Raw genomic sequence first — 20,908 nt, forward strand, 5'->3', positions numbered from 1 at the left:
AGGTATTGTGGGAAGGAATGAAGCAGTTGACCATGGAGAAGAAAGGACTCAAAAGGGGATTAATAGTAGTCACTGTGTTTCACTGTTTTATTCTAGTTGCTTAAATTCTTTTTTAAAAACTCAGTTAGATATTATTCGATCAATGTCACTAACTTTTTCTTTCTTGGTCAGCATTATCTGGTTTCAAGCCAGCCTTTATCTTGGAGTGTGTACCCACCATCACCTCTCCATAGATAGCCAGTCTTATCTATTATTGAGGATTGCTTCCTCATGGAAGATCTTGAGTAACATACTTATCCCTGCTTTTATTTATTTATTTTTTTTTGATAATTGGTTCTTGACTCATCTGCTTTATTTCTTCCCTTGAAATGGATTTGATCAAGTTGTCACTTCTCAGTGCTGCCCCTTGGATTTTGGGAATCCTTCATTTAATTCTTTCCTACATCAAGAGCAAACAATCATATTGGTTGTTGAACCTTCTCTTATCTTAGTTGTGTCTCTCCTTTCTCAACATGAGTTTGACTACTCTGTGATTAATCTTTGTTAAAATTAAACTAAAAATAAAGATGTTACTCTGGTTGCCAAAAAACAAAAACAAAAACAAAAAACAGGATTAATGTTTAAAATATCCAAGAAAGTTCTTAAGATGGTATGGAAGGAGCTCTGGGTTCTCAAATGCTATGCCAGTACAGTATAAGTCTCTAGTAAGATCTTTCAAGCAGAAAAGCTTTGAGAACAGATTCTCGTCCAAGAATTAGTCTAGCTAAATTTGGAAAGGCTTACTCAGAAAGTTGGCAATCAGATAAAAGACTTTTTTGTTGTTAATTAAGATGTAGCATATGTGCACTTGTACCAATGGAAGGAATAATCACACCAATGAAATCATGCATCTCTGATGTTTTAAAATATTGTTTAAAAGCAAACCTCTAAACAAAACTGGCTGGGAAAAAATCATTTGTTAAACCTAGTGATCTTTTTTTTTTTAATCCCACATCTGGAATTTAATTTTCTCAATTCTGGTAAAAGGATAATTAGACATAACTTTGTGAAAGTACTATTGATTAGGCTCCTATAACACAATACTCATAAGTCAATCTGGATTCTTTTGATACACAGATTAATCACAAGGAAATATACATTATCTCATGAATGAGTACAGCAGGAACTTACTGTCTAATTTTGTCATTCCGTGGTCCAAATTTTGGTCCAGATGGGCCTCTTCTGAAATTAAAGTAAAGAGTACACATTAACAAAAATTATTATTTTAAAACACAAATTCTATGTTAAAAAAAACCCTTAAATATAGCTAAATCATTTTATATAGTAAAATGGCATTTTATTGGTGCCTCTGGAGTTGTACCACATTTAATTTATTCTTATACTTTATTCATATTCATTGCTAACCTAGTCTTACATAATTCATATTAATGTTATCATTTCTAGAGAATCAGATGTATATAATTATCATTAATAACTGTGGCTATGAGCAAATGGATTTCAAAACATCACAAAGAATAAATCTAAAATATCAGTAACTGTAAAAGAGATGTCACCAAAAATATGCTTCAGGAAAAGGAAAACTAACCACCCATTCCTTTTTTAAGTCAAAAAATGCTGGATAACAAGATTTTGTAAAGAAATAATTCCTTCCAATTAGAAATTTCAAAATATATTATATTTGATTAATAGCATGAAATAAATTTACATGACAGTATGGGAGATATAAATATGACAACACTTCTCAAATTATCTCTCAAAGTATATCTCATCTTAACTATTTCTAAACACTTTACTGGATATTACAAATAAATATGGCAAATTCTGGTGAATGTGTGGGATGAGGAAATACTAAAGTGCTTAAAACACAGACAAAAAGCTCACCTTCATATATCATCATGATTGGTACTACCGAGGGAAAAAATCAGAAATGGCTTAGTGATATTCATCGTACATACCTATCTAACCTTAAAAAATCGTCCTCCATTATTCCTCTTTCATTTTCCTTCTCGCTTAAGACATACCAGATGCAACTTTGTTTAAAACTCTTACTAAGGCTTCTCTGAACTATGTATTCCTTCCCAAAAGAGTCTCCTTAATACAAAAACTTTCAGCAAACAGTAGAATGAGAATTGTAAGGAAGCAAAAAACTTCATATCTCGTTCAGAAATAACCTAAGCAATGAGAAGCAAAACTGCTAAAAATCCAGACGAGAATATCTGAATTTCCCCAAAATGAGTAAATCAGAATTCCAAAATAACGCAAATAAATCACTCATCAATTTAAAAAAGTTTTAAAACACCAGAAGCAATGAATTTGGGAAAAGGAAACTATCACACAACAACTAAAGATCCTTAAATAGCTGCCACATTTAAGAAAATCACACACATGGAAATAAATACATTGATTTTTTTAAAAATTTTAGTAGAAAAAGACGCTAGAATTGAATGGTCCTAAAGAAGATCAGAAGAAACTAATTTTAAAAGTTATCAATATGGCAAAGAGAACAGAAAATATTAAAGTATTAATAGATAAAATACCATGACTTTATTGCAAAATACCGACGACTTTTATAATAATCAAATCTTTTGAATCTAAGGCTACTCCCCAAAAAATGAGCTACTGAAAAGTACAATAGGGGGAAAAAAAGTTCCTAAAGGTAATAGTGGTAAAACCAATTAGAATAACTAGAATGTTCATAAATTAACAGTATCAGTTTGCCAATTATCCCAATAATGAGAATGGAAAGATTTCATTTCTGTATAGCAAGAGACTTATAAAATACTTACAAGAAAAAATCCTCTTCTTCATCTGAATCTTCTTCTAGAAGATTTCTCTGAAAAATAAAGCATTTTATAAAATAACTTTGAGATATGGTACAATTATCTTTCTAGAAAATCAACTTTATTCTCTAGCCTTCAAACTTTAATATGTCATGCATAACAGATGAGTCTAAAATTTAAATAATTTCTCAACTCCCTGAATTGAATTTTTTAAAGACTGAAATATGACCTTAGTAAGAAAATAGGCTTTAAAACATTTCTTTGACAAGATTCATTCCTCAATGCTTGTCTGATTTCGATTGTCAATTACCAATTTAAATGCAAGTGTCATTCTTTCTGTTTATTTGGCTAATACCCTACTTTGCTTATGTTCAAAGAATTAAATTTTCTTCCCTTTTTTAGAATTAGAATTTAAGAACTGGAATTGCCTTCAGAGTCTACAATACATTTTTAGAAAGAAGATCCTTAATGGTGGAAAAATTTTATCCTTTGAAGATTCATTTGATATTTAGTAAACAGTCAACCTTGTGAGACAAAATCCAATTAATATGATGGAAGAACAAGTTGTACCTTTCTTTTTTAAAATTTCAAACAAGACAGGACCATAAAAATTACAAACCTGATTTTTTAGTTCCCTAAACTTGCAAAGTTCCAATATTTTCTGAAGTGTGGGAAGAAGCAGTATTGGAATATGTGTATAACCTCAAAAGATGACCACCTTAAAAAAAATAATACTCTTTCATACAAGTTTCTGGTATAATTGATTAAAGAAAAATGAATCATACTATTAAGTCACACTTGAAACCAAGAAATGACTTTTTAAAAAAGACAACTGTTTGACCAATGCATTGTTGGTGGAACTGATCACTGATCCAACCATTCTAAAGACCACTTTGAAACAGGAGTTGTACTCCAAACTGCATTTTCTTTAATCCAGCAATACCACTATTTGGTCTGTATCCCAAAAAGGGAACAAGACCTACATGTACAAAAATATTTATATCAGCTCTTTTTGTGGTGGCAAAAAATTATAAATTGAGGGGATATCCATCAATTGGGGAATGACTGAACAAGTTGTGGTATATGAATGTAATAGAATACTATTATGCTTCAAAAAATGATGAGCAGGAAGATTTCTGAAAAACCTAGAAAGATTTATATGAACAGGTGCTGAGTGAAGTGAGCAGAACCAGATCATTATACACAGTAATAGCAACTGTGCAATGATCAACTATGATAGACTTAGCTCTTAGCAATATCAGTGACACAAGAAAATTTCCATCATGAAAACTGCTATCCACATCCAGAGAAAGGACCATTGAGACTAAATGCAAATGGAAGCATAGTAGTTTCATTTTTTTTTTTCTCTTCCCCTTTGTTCTAGTTCTTTCACAATTAATGTGGAAATATGCCTCATATGATTATATATGTATAACCTCTATCAGAGTGCTGTTAGGGAAGTGAGAGGGGGAGGGAGGGGAAAAAAATTGGCAATCAAAATCTTGTAAAAGTGAATGCTGAAAACTATCTGTACATGTAATTAGAAAAAAATAAAATACTATTAAGTTAAAAAAAAAAAAAGACAACTGTTCTTTACTTGGAATGCTACATATTGTCATCCTATCCATGACTGTCACCTTGAAAAAGTCACCAAGTCTTGCTATAAGTTTTTTTTCTTCAAATAATAACATAAGTAAAAGAACTAACATTTGTATGTCTTCTCTGCGATTCACAAAAGCACCATCCTCACAACAACCCCAACAAGCACTATCCTCACAATAATAATGTGAATATTATTATCTCACTGGACATGTGAGCAAACAACTCAGACAATAAGTAACCCATGGTTACATGTCTGATAAACAGTGGAGTTAGGATTTGAATGCAGGTCTTCTCATTGCAAATCTCTGTCTTATATTTGTCAATGCCAACAATAAATAGCATTCTGTTGGGGTCTGCCAGAGCCTGGCAGTCTATAAGTAAAATTCAAGAATTTATTATGAAATCTGCACAGCTGCAGTTCAGAAGAGAAGCCAGTAACTGACCTGTACTGCACATTAAATAGATAAGAACATTAAATATACAGAGCAATAAATATATTGTTTTTTATACTTGGCACAATGCAATCATTTTAGGAAACACTCGTCTCCATAACTTTCTGCAGAGTAAATTAGCAGACACTTTACAAAAGTCAAATTACTGTTATCTGACACAGAATTTTAGCATTTTGGATCCAGATGAGACCTCCATTTTGAAGAAAAGGAAATTGTGTTTTCCAGAAGTTAAGTAAAATGCCAAGGTTCAAATGGTTCAAGGAAGGTATGACTCAGGTTTTTCTTCTGCCTCAGTTCAAGATACTCTGCTGCCCTCAGATGTAAACAAAATATCAGCTAAATTCCAATATGGAATTAGCTAATATCAATATGTAAAGACAATATATTTCAGGAACATAGTGAGTCAAGTAATTAACAGAAAGCCATGCACTATAGCAAAATACTTTTAATCTAAACTCAGTTAAGATTCTCTATATAATAAAGGCCTGAATATACAAATGACTATGCTGTTTATTATCCAGATAGTGCCCTACTACTTTAAGAATCTTAAGTAATTTTGTGAAGCGAAATTTCTAACAGTCTACTTTCATACTTAATGAAAAAAATATGTTATTTTATAATTTTCTCCCTAGAAAAATTATTAGTAATTACAACTTCTTAGCACAGATGTAGAACAAAGAGAAAACAGGCACAAATTACCAATTCTAGAAAATACCAATCTGATATGTAGATTCCCATCAAGATAGTAGACATTTATTTAAAAGGTCACATGTTAATTAAAAAAATTCTTATCATGTGAACAGTTTGCTGATTGCCGAACAGTGAAAGAGAAGTAGGCACTAATTATCTGGTTAATGTTAGTCAATTAACTTAAATGGTACAGTTTAACAGAAAAAAAACTCCATGACATTAAATCTCTTCAAGAGGAAATAAAATCAAAAGTTTAAATGAGGCTAATTTACAGACCCATGGAGCCACTTTTCCTGCCATGTAACGCTATGGGACATAGTATTCAGAGCTGCAAAGAACCTTAGTTCCCTGCACAACATCAATCATACAAGAAGTAGAATCAACACTCAAAGCGCAGTCATATGGCTCCAAATTCAGTAGTCTTTCTGTCTATTTCACAATTATTCAACTCAATATTCATTTTTTTTTTTAGCACTGACTCTTAGATATGTCATTATGCTATGCGTATAAAAATATCTGCCTTTGTATGTGTTTACCTCTTTGTTTTTATCCTTTTAAAAATATAGACAATTTAGGTGGTTACTTCTACACAGATTTTAGGGTCATCAATCTGTGCCCTTTAACTGGATAAATTTAAGAGTTTAAATGATAAAAACAGCAAATTATATTTGTACATGTACAGAATAAAAGCTTCTCTAATGCTTACTTGATAACAAAAATTACAAGGGCAGGACAAGTTTTGCTTTGCTAAGCTAAATTCTCTGCAAGATAAGGACTTCAATCAGCCAGCTGGATCAATAAAAAGAAATAAATGAATACCTTCATTTTCTTAACAGGAATTTAAGTGCCTGTAAAAAAGTAATCTAACAATCCATTTCAAAATGTCTTTTAAAATGCTTCATGATTTTTTAGCTATAAGTGCAATTTTCATGTACTGTTCTCAAAATAGACTAGTAATTTAGGTATTACACAAGCTGCTTTTAAAAATAAGGTAATTATATACCTTAAAAAAAAAATCTGTCAGTATGAAATCATGATAGATAATGATGGTAGCTTCTCAATTAAGGAATTCATTGCTCTTGATAAAAGTCTCTCTACCTACACACTTTTGTTATGTACACTAATAATAAGGAACTAATCTGTATATTCAAAAACTTTTCATTTTTCTCTAGACCAAATTACAATAAATAAGAAAACTTTTATTTTAATTTACTATTTTTAAAAGCTTCTTGCAAAGAACTTACTCTTTCACTTTTCACGGAACCAGTGACATCATCATCATTTAGGTGGCGCTTGAATTTAGGAGGCATCTTTGTTACTCAAAAAGCTGTTATCCTTTTCCCAACTTTAAAAGGTTGATATATACCACCTTAAAGAGAAAAAAATCATGTTGATAAATTCAACTGATATGAAACTTTCAATTGAATCAAAGATTTGACAAGAGTAAAATCTGAAAGGTTCAACCTTCATAAGACATTGAAACATTCATCTAATTCTTCCCTTGTCCACTTGAACATAATCTTATGAATAATTTTTAAAAAATTATTTGACTTTCAAAAATTATCTAGTACTCTTGGATTACATTTAATCTCAAACCTAAATTCATCATTTTTCTGTCCTTCCAATTTATTTTATTGCTTCTTATTCAGTTGCTAACACGAAGAACAATGTGTTTTAGAACTGAATGAGACCTTAGAGATCAGAAAACAAGGCCCAGAGTTATTTCATATCTACATCAGGAGTTTAGGCTTGATAAAAAGTAAATCTCTTCAGTGACATAGGACCCTTTAACAATCTCGTGAAGCCTATATAGAACCCTTTTCAGAATCTTTCAGAAACACTGACCAAAAATATATATGTCAGAGTATGAGGAAGGTAAAGTGAAGAAACAGCAAAGACAGAGGCCAGAAGACAAACAGCAAAAGAGAAAACCAGACAGCAGAGAAGCAAATCATCCAAGAGGGTCTCTCAAGAGACCCACAACCACAATCAGCAACATTTAGAAAGGGGGTAAAAAGAAGTCAGATCAGGCTCACAGAAAGGGGCAGAGCCAACACTAGTCTGTAACTGCAAAATCCAGAAATTACTGAAAAAAGATGAGATTAAGTCTTAGACAGCACATTAAGAATGGGACCTACTCACATCGTTCAAGGTACAAGAGGAATCAATAGGATGTAAGCACAAAATCCCAATTTTAAAAACTAAAACTAAAGATATGATTAATCAGAAGAAAATGCTGAACAAAATGATTTAGTCCTATGGGCTGGTAGGAGCTCAGAGATGAACACAGAAAGAGAGCAAGGTGACAAGTCCTAGGGGAGTCTCCAAGAAAAGGCCTTCCTGGCCAAGAGGACACTAAGAGTACACAAACAAATGAAACACGATACAAAATAAAATGTTAAAGAAAACATCAGTTAGGAAAAGGAAAATTAGCAGCCTAGAAGATATGATAGTAAACCTTATCTAAGGACTGCAATCACTATATATTTCACAGAGGCTTGGCCATAAGACAAAAAGAAATAATGCAAAAGATATTATTATCCAATCTATTAGAAGCTTTAGCCTCCTGTACCTCCATATCAGCTACTGTACCCCAGGGGATGTCCTCCACTCAATCATTTCTTAGTCTTTCCTAGAACTAACTCTCTACTGGCTTATTCTTCAATTAGCATAATCTACATACTGGCTTCCTAGACCTCTGGGAACAACTCTACCCTAAAATCAACTCAAAGATTAGTGAATCTTTGCTGGGATCTTCCATGGCCAGAGAAGGCCCAGTTATGCTACTCTCATTCGCCTCTTCAACTCATTCTCCATTCTGCTCTCCCATCCTACACTGGTACTTTCTATTCTCCTCCTTCTCCACCAGCCTTCCAATCCTCCATTAAGACTGTTCCATAATTAGATTGTAAGTTTTTTTAAGAACAAGAATTGTCTTGTTTTCATATAAGACTTAGCACAATACTGAGGAAAGAGTAGGTGTAAGGGCTTATGTTTTATCTGTTTGTTTTTTTTAATGACCTAGGAGACAATTCAAAGAGAATAATCTAATAATCATCAAACTACCAGAAATCATGACTTGAAACCTCTAAATGAAAAATTCCAGAACAACACAGTGAAAATTCAAACTTTCCAGGCCAAAGAAAAGAAAATGACAAGTAACAAAAAGGAAAATTTCCAAGAGTTCGTGTCAGGATTACACCAAAAAGAGCAGCTATCATTCTTAAGGTGAAACTTGGAATTCAATATTCCAGAAAACAAAAGATTTAGGCTTACAACAAAGAACAATCTGTTTGACAAAACACACACCTCATCTGATGTTTAAGGCCAGAATTTTAAAAAAAAAAATATATATATATATACTTGTGATTAAGTAATTTATTTTGAACAATCTAAAAAATCTTTTCCTTGAAAGGGAAGCAGGAATGTGATATATTTAAAAGAGCATTTGTTTTAGTTTCAGAAGATCTGAATGTGAATGTTCTCACTCATACTGAGTAGATGTATACAATTCCCTTACCCTGAATTCAACAACCATCTTTTAAATGCCTATTCTGTGTCAGGCATAATACTAAGCACTGGGGCCAGCATGTTAAAAGTGAAAGTATTTTGTAAATTTCAAAGCATTCTAAGGTATCATTTGTAATAAAGATGTAAATTACTGTTGGTATAGACAGATATGGGTTTCATTATAAATTATAAAGAAAATAACAGATTATTAACAAATCATGAAGTTTATTCTATGTACATGTATATTTAAATCAAAATTCGCATTCTTGTTTAGTGTCCTGTATATAATTCTTTCACATGCAGGACTTCACTTCCACAAAAGGATCTTCTGAATGAATAAGCAATATATGGAAGTCAGAAAAGGATATAAATCAGGTTATATTTAAAATTCTAAAATGCAAATTTGACTTCAATATGAAACAGATTAAAACATTTTAATCAAAACTGGAGGTTGTTTCTGGTTAAAAAGATTTAAAAATGTAAATTTTCAGACTAGCTAATCAATCAGTGCAATTTAATCCCCAAGTCACTCCTTAAATGAATATAATTAGTATCTGACAAAGAAGAGTGAAAGATTCAGCTGAATGACCTAAATGTTCAGAATCATCAATTAGATCAACAGCACCTAGCTCTCTAACTCAAAAAGGGATTTAAGTTTGTTTGTGGGAAGTTTTTAGAAGACTTATTTCATGGAAGCAAGCATTTCAGTGTTCACTGTTCCCAAGTTTATGTATCAGGGTAACTAGGAAATACTGAATATACCAAAACCTTCAGGCGAACCCCCTTTTCACTGCCACAATAATAAAAGCATCATAAAATCCAACTATTATCATAAATTAGATGAGAGCAGGATTAGGCAATGTAGGCATATGTAGAGAAAAGTAACGAAGGATAATTTTTATTATTACTTCCTATAAATAAATAAATATATACAGATTTTTACTAACAGAAAAGTCTGGATTTTCACAGCCTATAGATACTTTTTATAATAAATTATGAATTATAGTCAAGGCTCAAAGTCTCCAAATGTTTACAAAATATAACAATATAAATTTTCAAACCACACTAAGGGCAATGAAACTTCTAGCTGTATGCTAATTGACCCACAAATCCTCAAAAATTGACATTCAATGCAGTTTTTTCCCCCTTATCATTAGCTAATTAATATCAAAGATCAGTTGGGGATATCTTGTACAATATCTTGTACAATATCCTAATTCCTGGATTACTAAAAACAAGCTTTCTAGGATTTATATCTGTCAATTTCAATAGTACTCTAAGAGGCATTCCACATAATTGAGTCACCATTTATAAAAGCCCACTCCAATGGTATCTCACTAAAACATATTTTAATAATTATTGTGTAAGCTGTTACTTAATATTTTTAAAAACTGAAATCTAATATGTAAAAAACCTGATTTCCATATATTAAATGTGAAATTTTAAAGAAAAAAATCTAAACTGAAAGGGACTCTCAAGGCCACTTAGTCCAGCCCATACAAACACACAAATTCTCTTGCACATATCAATATGCACAATATATATTACAATATCCCTGCACCAAGAGAGAATGAACCTTTGCTTGAACACCAACAAGGAGTACTCCAGTATTCCTCTTTAATTTAAAACTCTTGGAAAAAAAAGTTCTTGGGTGCTGCCTCTCCCCTCACCCCCTTTCCCTTCCTTGCCATTAAACCTGGAAATTGAGTCTTACATACCATTGTGACACAATGAAGAACAGAAAAGAAAAACAATGATCCAGGTGCTCCCCACTCTAACTCCATCCTTGTCCAAAACTACTCTGGAGTAGAATTACGTTATCTCGATTTCTGCCTATGCCCTCATTAGAAGTCCCTATCTATCCAAAAATGGTCCTGCTCCCTTCTCTGACAGGAACTGAGCCACCATGATCCAAGCTGTAAATACTAAGTTAATTCCTCCTCTCAGCTCTCTTTCTGAAGTAAAGATGACAGTTGTAAAATGTTAGACTAATTGCCTTCTCAGTTTCTGTATCAAGCTAATAATTAGCTAAGGAGCCTTAAAAAGTCTGCCTCAATTGCTCAGGGTCGACTATTTTTTGGGCATGAGTCCCGTTTGAGCAACTACTTTAAATTTTCCACAATTAAAATATTAAAAACCAATCTCTGTCTTGCCTCAGTTTCTCTGGCATTACCAAAACAAAAACAAACAGGAAATGAGGTTAGTCTTAAGTGATCTGTTTTTGACAAAATCATACAGGTTCTTTGTAATCACTCCTTCCCTATTTAGATGATCACAAATCACTATCTCTTTAAAAATCTGTTCTAGAATTTTCCAGGAATTGAATTCAATTCCTTGGCTTGTAGATTCCATTCTCTTGATTTCTTTGAAAAATCAAGGTGTTTGCTATTTTCTAGTTTTGTAGCTTCCCTTCTTTTTCGCATGACCTTTCAAATATTTTTGACAGAGGTTCAGCAGTAACATCTGCTGTATGTTATTGTCATCCCTATTTTCTTCAGAGCGTTGTCTCCTTAATCATTCCCTCGTGATACCTAGTATTAAGGCTCTCCTCAACCTCTGCATCTTTTGTCATCCAAAGGCTTTCAAGTCCCTTCTATAATTAAATCTTCTCTAGATCCCATTATTTCAAGGTATTGTCTAACATGTTTCCTCCATCAAACTCCTACAAAAGCTACCTTTATTTATTGTCTCTATTTCCTCTCCTATTACAGATTCTTAAAACTTTTTTGCAATCTGGCTTTCAACCTTGATGCTAAACTAAACCATTTTCTTAATGACCAATGATCTCAATTGACAAGTATGGTGGTATTTACTTGGCCTTCATCTCCTTGATTTCTCTGCTGCAGTGGCAGCATCCTTTCCTCATAAATGGATACTCTCTCTTCTCTAGATTTTTGTAACACTAGTATTGATCTAGTATTGATCCTACATCTAATTACATCTCAGTCTCTTTGGCTGGCTTGTCATCCATATCATGCTGTCTGTGACCATTTCCCAAGGCTCTTTCCTGTGCTCTCTTTTCTCTTTCTTAGTTATTTTATCAGCTCCTATGAGAGCTGATCTATATATCTTTAACTATATAGAGATACAGATATATATGTCCATTCTCCAATCTCTCTTCTGAACTTTTATGCCACATCACCACATATCTTTTGGTCCTTTCAAACTGGATATCCTAGAGGCATCTCATAATTAAAGTATCTAAAATAGAACTTATCTCTTCTCTCCAAAATTACTCCTCTTTCAAATTTTCATACTGTCAAAAGTAGCACCATCCTTCCAGTCTATCAAGTTCATAAACCCAGCATTATTCTAGACTACTCATTTTCCCTTATTCCCTATATCTCATATATGCCACTGTAGAGAGCTGCAAATAGTGGGGGAATTCTGGACAAGGTATAAGATCCTTCAGCCCAGAGGGAACCTGCTGACAATGTTTGGTTTGGCTCCCTACCTCCCTTTGGTGGTTCTCACCTTTCCTGAGAAGTCAGGGAGGGCATGATCACTTCCCTTTGATGTTTTCACCCTTCCCGAGAAGTCAAAGAGGGCGTGACCCACCTGTGTTCTACTTGAAGCAAGAAATACTTTCAGTAAAAAAAGGCATTTACATATCAATTTCCAAATGATGTGATGATATAATGGTTTTCTAGTTGGCACATGTTTAGTGTGCTGTAATGATGTAATCACACTGAGGTATTTAAGGGCTGAGAGGACTGGAAATAAAGACTCTCCATCTTTGACCATCCTCAAGAGTCTCCTGGCTCCTTCACTCCTCCACTAAGACCAAGGCTGGGCCAAAGATCCTCCAGAGAGCTAGTCTCTTACCATTTCTACCTCTTCCATCTGTTCAAAGACACTGCTTTAATTCAAGTTCTCATCTCTCATCTCACCTCTTGGCTAGACTATTACAATGGCTTCCTAATTGGTCTGACTAACTCAAGTTTCTCCCCACAGAATCCATCCTCCAAACAACTGACAAAGTGATTTTCCTTAAAGGATGATAGTCATGTTAATCCCCTACTTAATAAACTCCATTGCCTCTAGAATCCAATAAAAGCTCCTCTGTACAGTTTAAAAGCCTTCCACAACCTGACCCTTACCAATCTTTCCAGCTTCACTGTATATTACTGCCCACCCCTTGCATTATATGAGCTAATCAAAACATCATCTCTCCATTCCTCAGAAACAATGCCTCATCTCGCATCTCTGGGCCTTTGCATTAGTCATCCTCCTTGTCTAGACTATATTCCTTGTCCTCCTCCCATATCACAGAATCCTTGGCTTTTTAAAGATTCAGTTCTAGCTCCACTTTCTACATGAAACCTATTCCTAATCCTCCAAAATATTATTACTCTCCTTCCTTAATAACCTTGTGTTTATTCTGTTCATACATCCATCTATCTATCGATCTGTACCACTTTTGTCTCTGGTTATTATGTAAACTACTTGAGAGTTGGGATTATTTCATTTTCTGAAGGCAGCTACATACCACAATGAATAAATCACCAGCCCTGGAATCAGAAGGACCTAAGTTTAAATCTGGCTTCAGATACTTAACATACTAGCTGTGTGACCCTGGGTAAGTCCCTTAACCCCAATTGTTTCACACACAAAAAAAAAGTTATTTAAATCTCCAATAACTAGCACAGTTCTGGGTAACACAATAGGTCCTTAATAAATGCTTGACTGATTGGTGGGCTGCCTAACCCAATATAAAGGGAAGTGTTAAAAGTAACCAATTCCAGTAATTTAAATATTTAACGTTAAGGGAACCTAATGAAGCCAATGATCTTTTATAAAACATTGACCTGGGATGCAAATGTTTAACACAGAAAATCCCTGCATCATCCTCATTTCTCTTTCCTTTAGACTTGTTTGCTAGGTCATTAATTATCATTTCAATACAGCTACCTCATCAATCAGTTGAAAGATCAAAAGAGAAAATTATTCCATAAATTGTCTTGTCTACAAATACCAAATGAATGGTTTGAGTGATTTACGCTAAAATGACTAAATTTTGGTACTTAGACTATATGGATACAATAATTTATACAACTATAACCTTTAAGATACAGCCTCCTTGCAGAGTATAAGTGTCTCGTACAAGGAAATGTATTGTTCATCTTTGAACCCATAGAGTTCCTACCTTGTTTTGCACAATTAGTCAATCAAATATTTGTCGAATTTATTTTTCATGGCCAAAAGGTGCCCTTGGTTCCACAAAGGTAAGAAATCCTGTGCTCTAACCATTGACTTTATTTTTCCTATTTTTTTCCTTCCCCTTCTCAACTTCTTTAACAGCTCTCATGTCAGAGACAGTTAGTATTAAATATTTAAGGCACCATAAACCTAGTTTAATTTGCAGAGAGTAGTGTAATAATGCTTCACTTTAATTCATAAACTATGATAGCAAATATGGTCAACTGTTACAAATATGTAATCAGACTGAGTTCAAAGCCCAATTCAATCTCTGAAATTCATAAATACTCATTGAGCATTTAATATGGGCAGGTAAGTAGCATAGTATATAGAGCACTTGGCATAGAGTCAAGAAAACTCATCTTCCTGAGTTCAAATCTGACCTCAGATACTCATGAGCAAGTCACTTAACCCTGTTTGCCTCAGCTTCTTCATCTGTAAAATGAATTAGAAAAGGAAATGGCAAACCACTTCAATATCTTTGCCAAGAAAACCCCAATAGGATCACAGGGAGTCAGACGTGATTGAAAATGACTGAATGAAAAGAAGAAAACGCTAATGTGTCCTTTATATTATGATTAGGGAAAGGAGAGAGAGAGAGAGAGAGAGAGAGAGAGAGAGAGAGAGAGAGAGAGAGAGAAAGAAAGAGAGAAAGAAAGAAAGAGAGAAAGAAAGAGAGAAAGAAAGAAAGAGAGAAAGAAAGAGAGAAAGAAAGAAAGAAAGAAAGAAAGAAAGAAAGAAAGAAAGAAAGAAACAGCTTTCTGTCAATAAATCAACAAGCATTCATAAAGTGCTTATTATGTATCAGGTACTATGCCAAACTCCTCAAAGAGACCAGTCTGAGTGGAGAGAGCATGAGCCCTGAAGTCAGAAGGACCTGAGGAAAGGAGAGAAAGAAAGAAAGAAAGAAAGAAAGAAAGAAAGAAAGAAAGAAAGAAAGAAAGAAAGAAAGAAAGAAAGAAAGAAAGAAAGAAAGAAACAGCTTTCTGTCAATAAATCAACAAGCATTCATAAAGTGCTTATTATGTATCAGGTACTATGCCAAACTCCTCAAAGAGACCAGTCTGAGTGGAGAGAGCATGAGCCCTGAAGTCAGAAGGACCTGAGTTCAAATGTGATCTCAGACCCTTAACACTTCCTAGCTGGGGCATCCTGGGCAAGTCACCTAACACTAACTGCCTCAGAAAAAAAAAAAAAAAAAAGATAGAGGGAAAGAGGGAGGGAGGGAAAGAGGAAAAGGGAGAAGGAGGGAGGGAGAGAGAGAGAAATCAGTCTATCAGAGAAAAGTAACATGTAAACATAAAAGCAAATAGAAAACATACAAAGTAAATAAAAGGAGACACATAAAAGGGGACACACTAACAGCTGAGATGGAAGGAGGGATAAGTAAAGGCGTAAGGTAGGATGGTCCTTGAGTTGAACTTAGAAGAAATCCAAAGATTTTGAGAGCCAGAGAAAGGGACAGAGTATGAAAGAAAGTAAGTAGTGTGTTCCAGAGATTATGGGCAGGTAATGTGTGCAAAGGCAGAGCCTGATGGTATTGGGGGAAATGAGGAACAGAAAGTAGGCCAGTATGGTTGAAATGTAAGGGTGTCAGTTCTGCTACTTAATCATAGTTCAGCAAGTCACTTAACCTCCCATGGTTTCAGCTTCCCCTTCCCTAAAATGAAAATATTGGACTAGAAAACCTGGGCTAAATATATTTTCATATAATTTGTAATTTGCACCAGTAACATGTCACTACTTTTTGGGTAAAGAAATACAGATTTAAAAACCTGGTATCTTGAGATTTCATCAAAGGGTGGGGGTGAGGGTGGAGGGGGCTATTAGATAAGATTAAGCGATTCATAAACATCCAACTTGTCATATTAAGATATGAAAAAGAACTAGGTTACTACTACTCATTTTAACCCTCAAGTCCCCTAGGACACAACATTTTTATAAAACTTTGCTGTTAACCAGCCGGACTAAGGAGCAGATCAGGATACCGAGTCAGACAACTGCTCCTGTCCATCTTTTTGAGCCATAACTTCCTCATCTACAAAACAAAGAGTGGGAATGGACCAGCTCCAACTTCCTTTCAACCACTAACTTCTGCTCTAGGATAAGTGTAAAATCACAGTCCTACTACACTAATCTTTTGTTTCTACTTCACAGAAATGCAATCAAGAAAAAATGATAGGTGAGTTATTAGCAAAGCAGTCCAAGAGTGACACACGCGTACCAAAGAGTGAGGCTGAGTAAGAACTGGCCCCTTATCCCTAAGGCAAAGTGGAATCACCGAGTTGGAATTAACAAGATCCCAGTTCAAATTTTGCCTTGCCTTGAGATTCTGGGCAAAACGCTTAATTTCTTTCCATCTCAGTTTGCTTGTCTGTAAAATAGGATAATAACAGCATCTCCCTCAATGAGTATCAACTGAGACGACGCTTTGCAAAACTTAAAACTGAGACATAAATGCTCGCTATTCGCCTTCCACAGCGGGTTCCGAACCCCCAAGGAGGAAACTTCCTCTACCAAAGCAGATGGGTTTATTCCCAGCAGATGGGGCAACAGAAGTGCCCCAATCAATCCGTCGGTCGGTCAAAGAGCATTTATTCAGCGCCTACTGTGTGCCAGGCACTGCGCTGAGCACTGGGGCAAACAAAAGGAGCTCACTAAGTCCTAACACACCGCGGACAGGAAAAGCTGGAGCTGCTCAGGAGGGCGGGGATTCTTTAATAATAACAGTAGCTAAAAGTTGTGTGTGGATGTTAGACCCGAGTCTTCGAGCACTTTCAAACCACTACGGCGCACGGGGTTCACTCGGGGGTCTCTTTATGCTGCCGGCTTCACTTGCTCGGAGGGGCCAGGAGACGGGACTGGCTCCGGCGCGCTAACCCCCCCTCCGGGGCGGGGCCAAGCCACCTGCCCTCCCCTCCCCCCCGGCCCCGAGATCCCCTCTGCCCCGCGCCCTCCCCGCGGCCCGATCCCCGTCCCCGCGCCGCCCCCGCCCCAAGCCCGGGCCAGTGCCCATCCCACCCCCGAGCCAGAGGGCGGCCCGCCCGGGGACTGGCCGCACCGGCCGTCGGGGCCGGCGTTTGTTCCGCCGCAGCGACCCTCCCCCCCATCCGCGGACCGAAGGGGGCTGCCCCGCTACCTGAGCGTCCGCCGAGAGACTTCTGGCGCCCTTGGGGGCCAGGCCAGGCAGGGCTGGGCCCGCCCGGCAAGAACTGGGCGGGGGGAAGGGAAGGGGAGGAAGGAAGGAGGAAGGAGGAAGGGGACAAGGGGGAGGGGGAAATGGCCGCGGGCGGTGACCCAGCGTCAGCCGCTCGGCTCCTCCGCCGACCGCTCGGACCAGCGAGCATCCAGGCGCTCGGCGCTCCTCCGCAGGGCCGCCTGAAGGGGGTGGGGGGAGGGAAGCACCGAGGGGGGGCGGAGCCACTGCGGCGCAGGCGGCGGCGATCGCCGAGCGGATCGATGAGCTCCGCCTCTCTGCTGCCCCGCCTCCAGCGCGTAAAATGCCCAGCTGGGACCTCTAAGCCTTGGGGGCTCGCCTTGGCGCCGGCGTCCCTTGGCCTCCACCCTCTCTCTCTTCCCGTTTCCCCTTCTCTGCCCTGGGGGGGGGGGGGGTGTCACTGCAGGTTGTGGGAGGTGAGCCGCCCTCCCCCTTCCCCACTGAGTGCTGCTGGTTAACGACGGGGAGGATGCTGCTGATGCAGGTAGCGGGAGCGGAAAGAGTTGGAGCACCGGACCCAAGGCGCTGAAGAGAGCACAAACTCAAGGGCGGAGGAGAGTCCTCCGCCCCACCCCCCTCCCCCTCCCCCTCCCCCTCCCCCAACGGGAGCTAGGAGAGAAAAAGGAGTTTGGGAGATTCTTCGTGGGAAAAGCAAGCCCGTCAAACAAAATTACTTTTTCCGCCTCTTGGGAGACTTAACCCTGTTTTATGTGGTGGCTGAGCCCGTTAGACCTGTGCATCCGTAAGGTCTGAACAGGGTATCCCCACTGCTAGAATTCATTCATTCTTAACGAGAATCGTAGTGCTTTAATATTAGCCAGAGGTTTTATACTGAAAGTCTTAATGCCGTTTTAAGCGACTAAAGCGTAAATATTTCATTTGTGGCGTCTCCTTTGTTTCAGTTTTCTTTCCCATTCTACATAGAGTCATATGATTAATTTGTTTTGACTGTATTTGTTGTTTTATCTATTATGTTCTTTCATATTTACTTTGGGACCTTTGTTAGTTTTTATTATTTTGAATCATCCTCTTATCTGTGATAATAAGTGTTTTATAACACATCGTAACCTATAACTTTGGCAGTCATACTTAACCAAGTGTCCGTGAACTTTAAAAAAAAAAAAAAAAGGTTTATACCTGTATTTTTATATAATTGGGTTCTTTTTAAAAGGCAAGATGTGGTATAGTAGGTGTCACCTACTGTAAAAGCAGGTACATTATATCAGATAAAAAGGGAAGGAGGAATAAAGTTTACAATTCAAAACTTTAAGAAACTAATGTTAAAAATTATTTTACATGTAATTAGGGGGAAATAAAACATTATCTTTTTTAAAAAGAAGAAGAAAAAGTAGTGCTGAGACTGGAATCAGGAAAGACCTAAATTCAAATTCAGCTTCAGTGATTTACTAGCTGTGTGACACTAGGCAAGTCATCAAACTCATCTGCCTCAGTTTCCTCAACTGTAAAATAATCTCCTGAAATTATTGTGATAAGCACATGAGATAATATTTGCAGAGTTGTTAGCGCAGTACTTGGCACATAGTAAACAATAAGTGCTTGTTTGTTTTCTTTCTTTGTGATTATGTAATTTTATTTTGTGCATTTAAAAATATTCTAAGAAGGGGTCTATACTACTACAGATGTCCCTAGACTGCCAAAAGAGTCTATGACATTTACAAAAATAAATAAATAAAATAAGATCTATTTTAAGAATGCCTTACCAATTCCAATAAACTTGAAATGGAGAGAGCCATCTGCATCCAGAAAAAGGAATGTGGATCACAACATAGTACTTTTCACCTTTTTTTTTGTTTGTTTGCTTGTTTTGAGTTTTTTCTTTTCTCTCATTTTTTTTTCTGTTTGATCTGACTTTTCTTGTGCAGCATAATTGTGGACATATATAAAAAAGAATTGCACATGTTTAACATCTATTGGATTACTTGCTGTTTAGGAGAGGAGTGGAAGAAGGGAGGGGGAAAAATTTGGAACACAGGGTTTTGCAAGCAGGAATTATATAAAAACTATAAATATATAAAAAATTATATATATAAACTATAGTTGTACTTTGAAAATAAAAAGCAATTAAAAATAAATGAATAAATATTTTTTGAAAAAAAGAATGCCTTGCACAGGCACAGCTAGGTAGCACATTGGTTATAGAGGCACTGGCCCTGGAGTCAGAAAAACCTGAATTCAAATTTAACCTCAGAGACTTACTAGTTAGATGACCCTGTCATTTAATCCTGATTGCCTTTAGAAAAAAAAAAAGAAAAGAAAAGAAAAAAAAGGAATACCTTATATAGAGGAATACTTTACAGAACAATTTGTTCTAAGATTTTCATATAAATGATTTTATTAGGAGAGGAATTATGAGCCCCATTTTATAGACAGTAACTGCACATCTGTACAGTTAAATGACTTGAGAGTGCAAAACTAATAAGAGATGAGACTTGAATTCCATCTATACCATGCACTACTTCCATTATATCACATTTTTTTTTTTTTTTGTCTTTTGGTTAGGACCTGTGATTTCATTGATGTTAGAAACTTCCAGTTAGCAACCTACTCATCAGAGCTGCTAGGGTCAGCTAGAGTTTGACTGATCTTGTCAGTATGTGTTAGAGATTGTGCTTGAACTTAGGTTTTCCAGCTCAGAGGCCTTCTGCCATACTGCCCCTCATACCAAAGATTTAAAATAAAGAAAAATGAAAATACGAGCAGTTCAAATAATAGGAAAGAGGAAAAGCAGAAAAAAAAAAAAAAAAAAAAAAAAAACAGCCCTAAGAACAGCAAATAGGTAAGAAGAATAGCAACCTGGGAACAGTTCTGATCTTATAGATCAAACCTTCTTCAACTAGATCTATCAACCACCTTTCTATACTTGGCTATAAAGTATGTGATATAATGTAAAACAAGGAACTTTGTTCACCTGGAGGATGCCCATTTGTCTATTTCCCATATTTACATATAAATATTCCTATTAACAATAAAATCTTGGTTATTTGCTGAGCAGCACAAAGCCCATCTCCACTTGTTAGAATTTCCTTCTGCATAAAACCTTCCCTCACTGATCTAGCTCAGGCCCTCCCAAAATTAACATGGATTTGTTTTTTACTTTGTATATGCTGACATATATTAACTCTTGATAGAATATAAGCTATTTTGTATCTACTTATATTTATCTCCCTCGATAGAAAATCAGTTGCTTAACATCAATGACTGTTTTCCTGTTGTCTTTATGTTTTAAGTGCCTAATACTGTGCCTGGCATGTAGAGGGTACTTAATAATTTTTTAAAATTATCTCCATAACCTCAAGCAAGTCTTTCAATTCTTCTGTAAACCTATTTTGTCATTAGTAAAATTGGGATATCTTATCCAGTTTACAAGGCTCTTGTTGAGTATGAAATAAGAAAGTACTTGTCTTTACAAAGGAAAGATGAAATGTAGTACCTGATTA

The 20,908-nt window shown here is 36.1% G+C and overlaps 1 protein-coding gene across 2 annotated transcripts in view; it reads right to left on the bottom strand.

The window, feature by feature from the left end:
• VAMP4 (vesicle associated membrane protein 4) overlaps positions 1 to 17,622 on the bottom strand; it is a 41,618-nt gene extending 23,996 nt beyond the window's left edge. The window contains exons 1-4 of one of the 2 annotated variants that reach the window (XM_031936885.1): positions 17,373 to 17,622; positions 6,769 to 6,893; positions 2,787 to 2,833; positions 1,171 to 1,218 (exon numbers count right to left, since the gene is read on the bottom strand). In XM_031936885.1, the coding sequence (XP_031792745.1) occupies positions 1,171 to 1,218; positions 2,787 to 2,833; positions 6,769 to 6,834 (161 nt within the window). In that variant the 5' untranslated portion in view covers positions 6,835 to 6,893; positions 17,373 to 17,622. Of the gene's footprint in view, positions 1 to 1,170; positions 1,222 to 2,786; positions 2,834 to 6,768; positions 6,894 to 17,372 lie in introns of both variants that reach the window. The other variant, XM_031936884.1, reaches the window with a different exon arrangement.
• Positions 17,623 to 20,908: the final 3,286 nt, after the last annotated feature.

The sequence above is a fragment of the Sarcophilus harrisii genome, chromosome 4 (assembly GCF_902635505.1).
Source record: "Sarcophilus harrisii chromosome 4, mSarHar1.11, whole genome shotgun sequence".
NCBI lineage: Eukaryota > Metazoa > Chordata > Mammalia > Dasyuromorphia > Dasyuridae > Sarcophilus > Sarcophilus harrisii.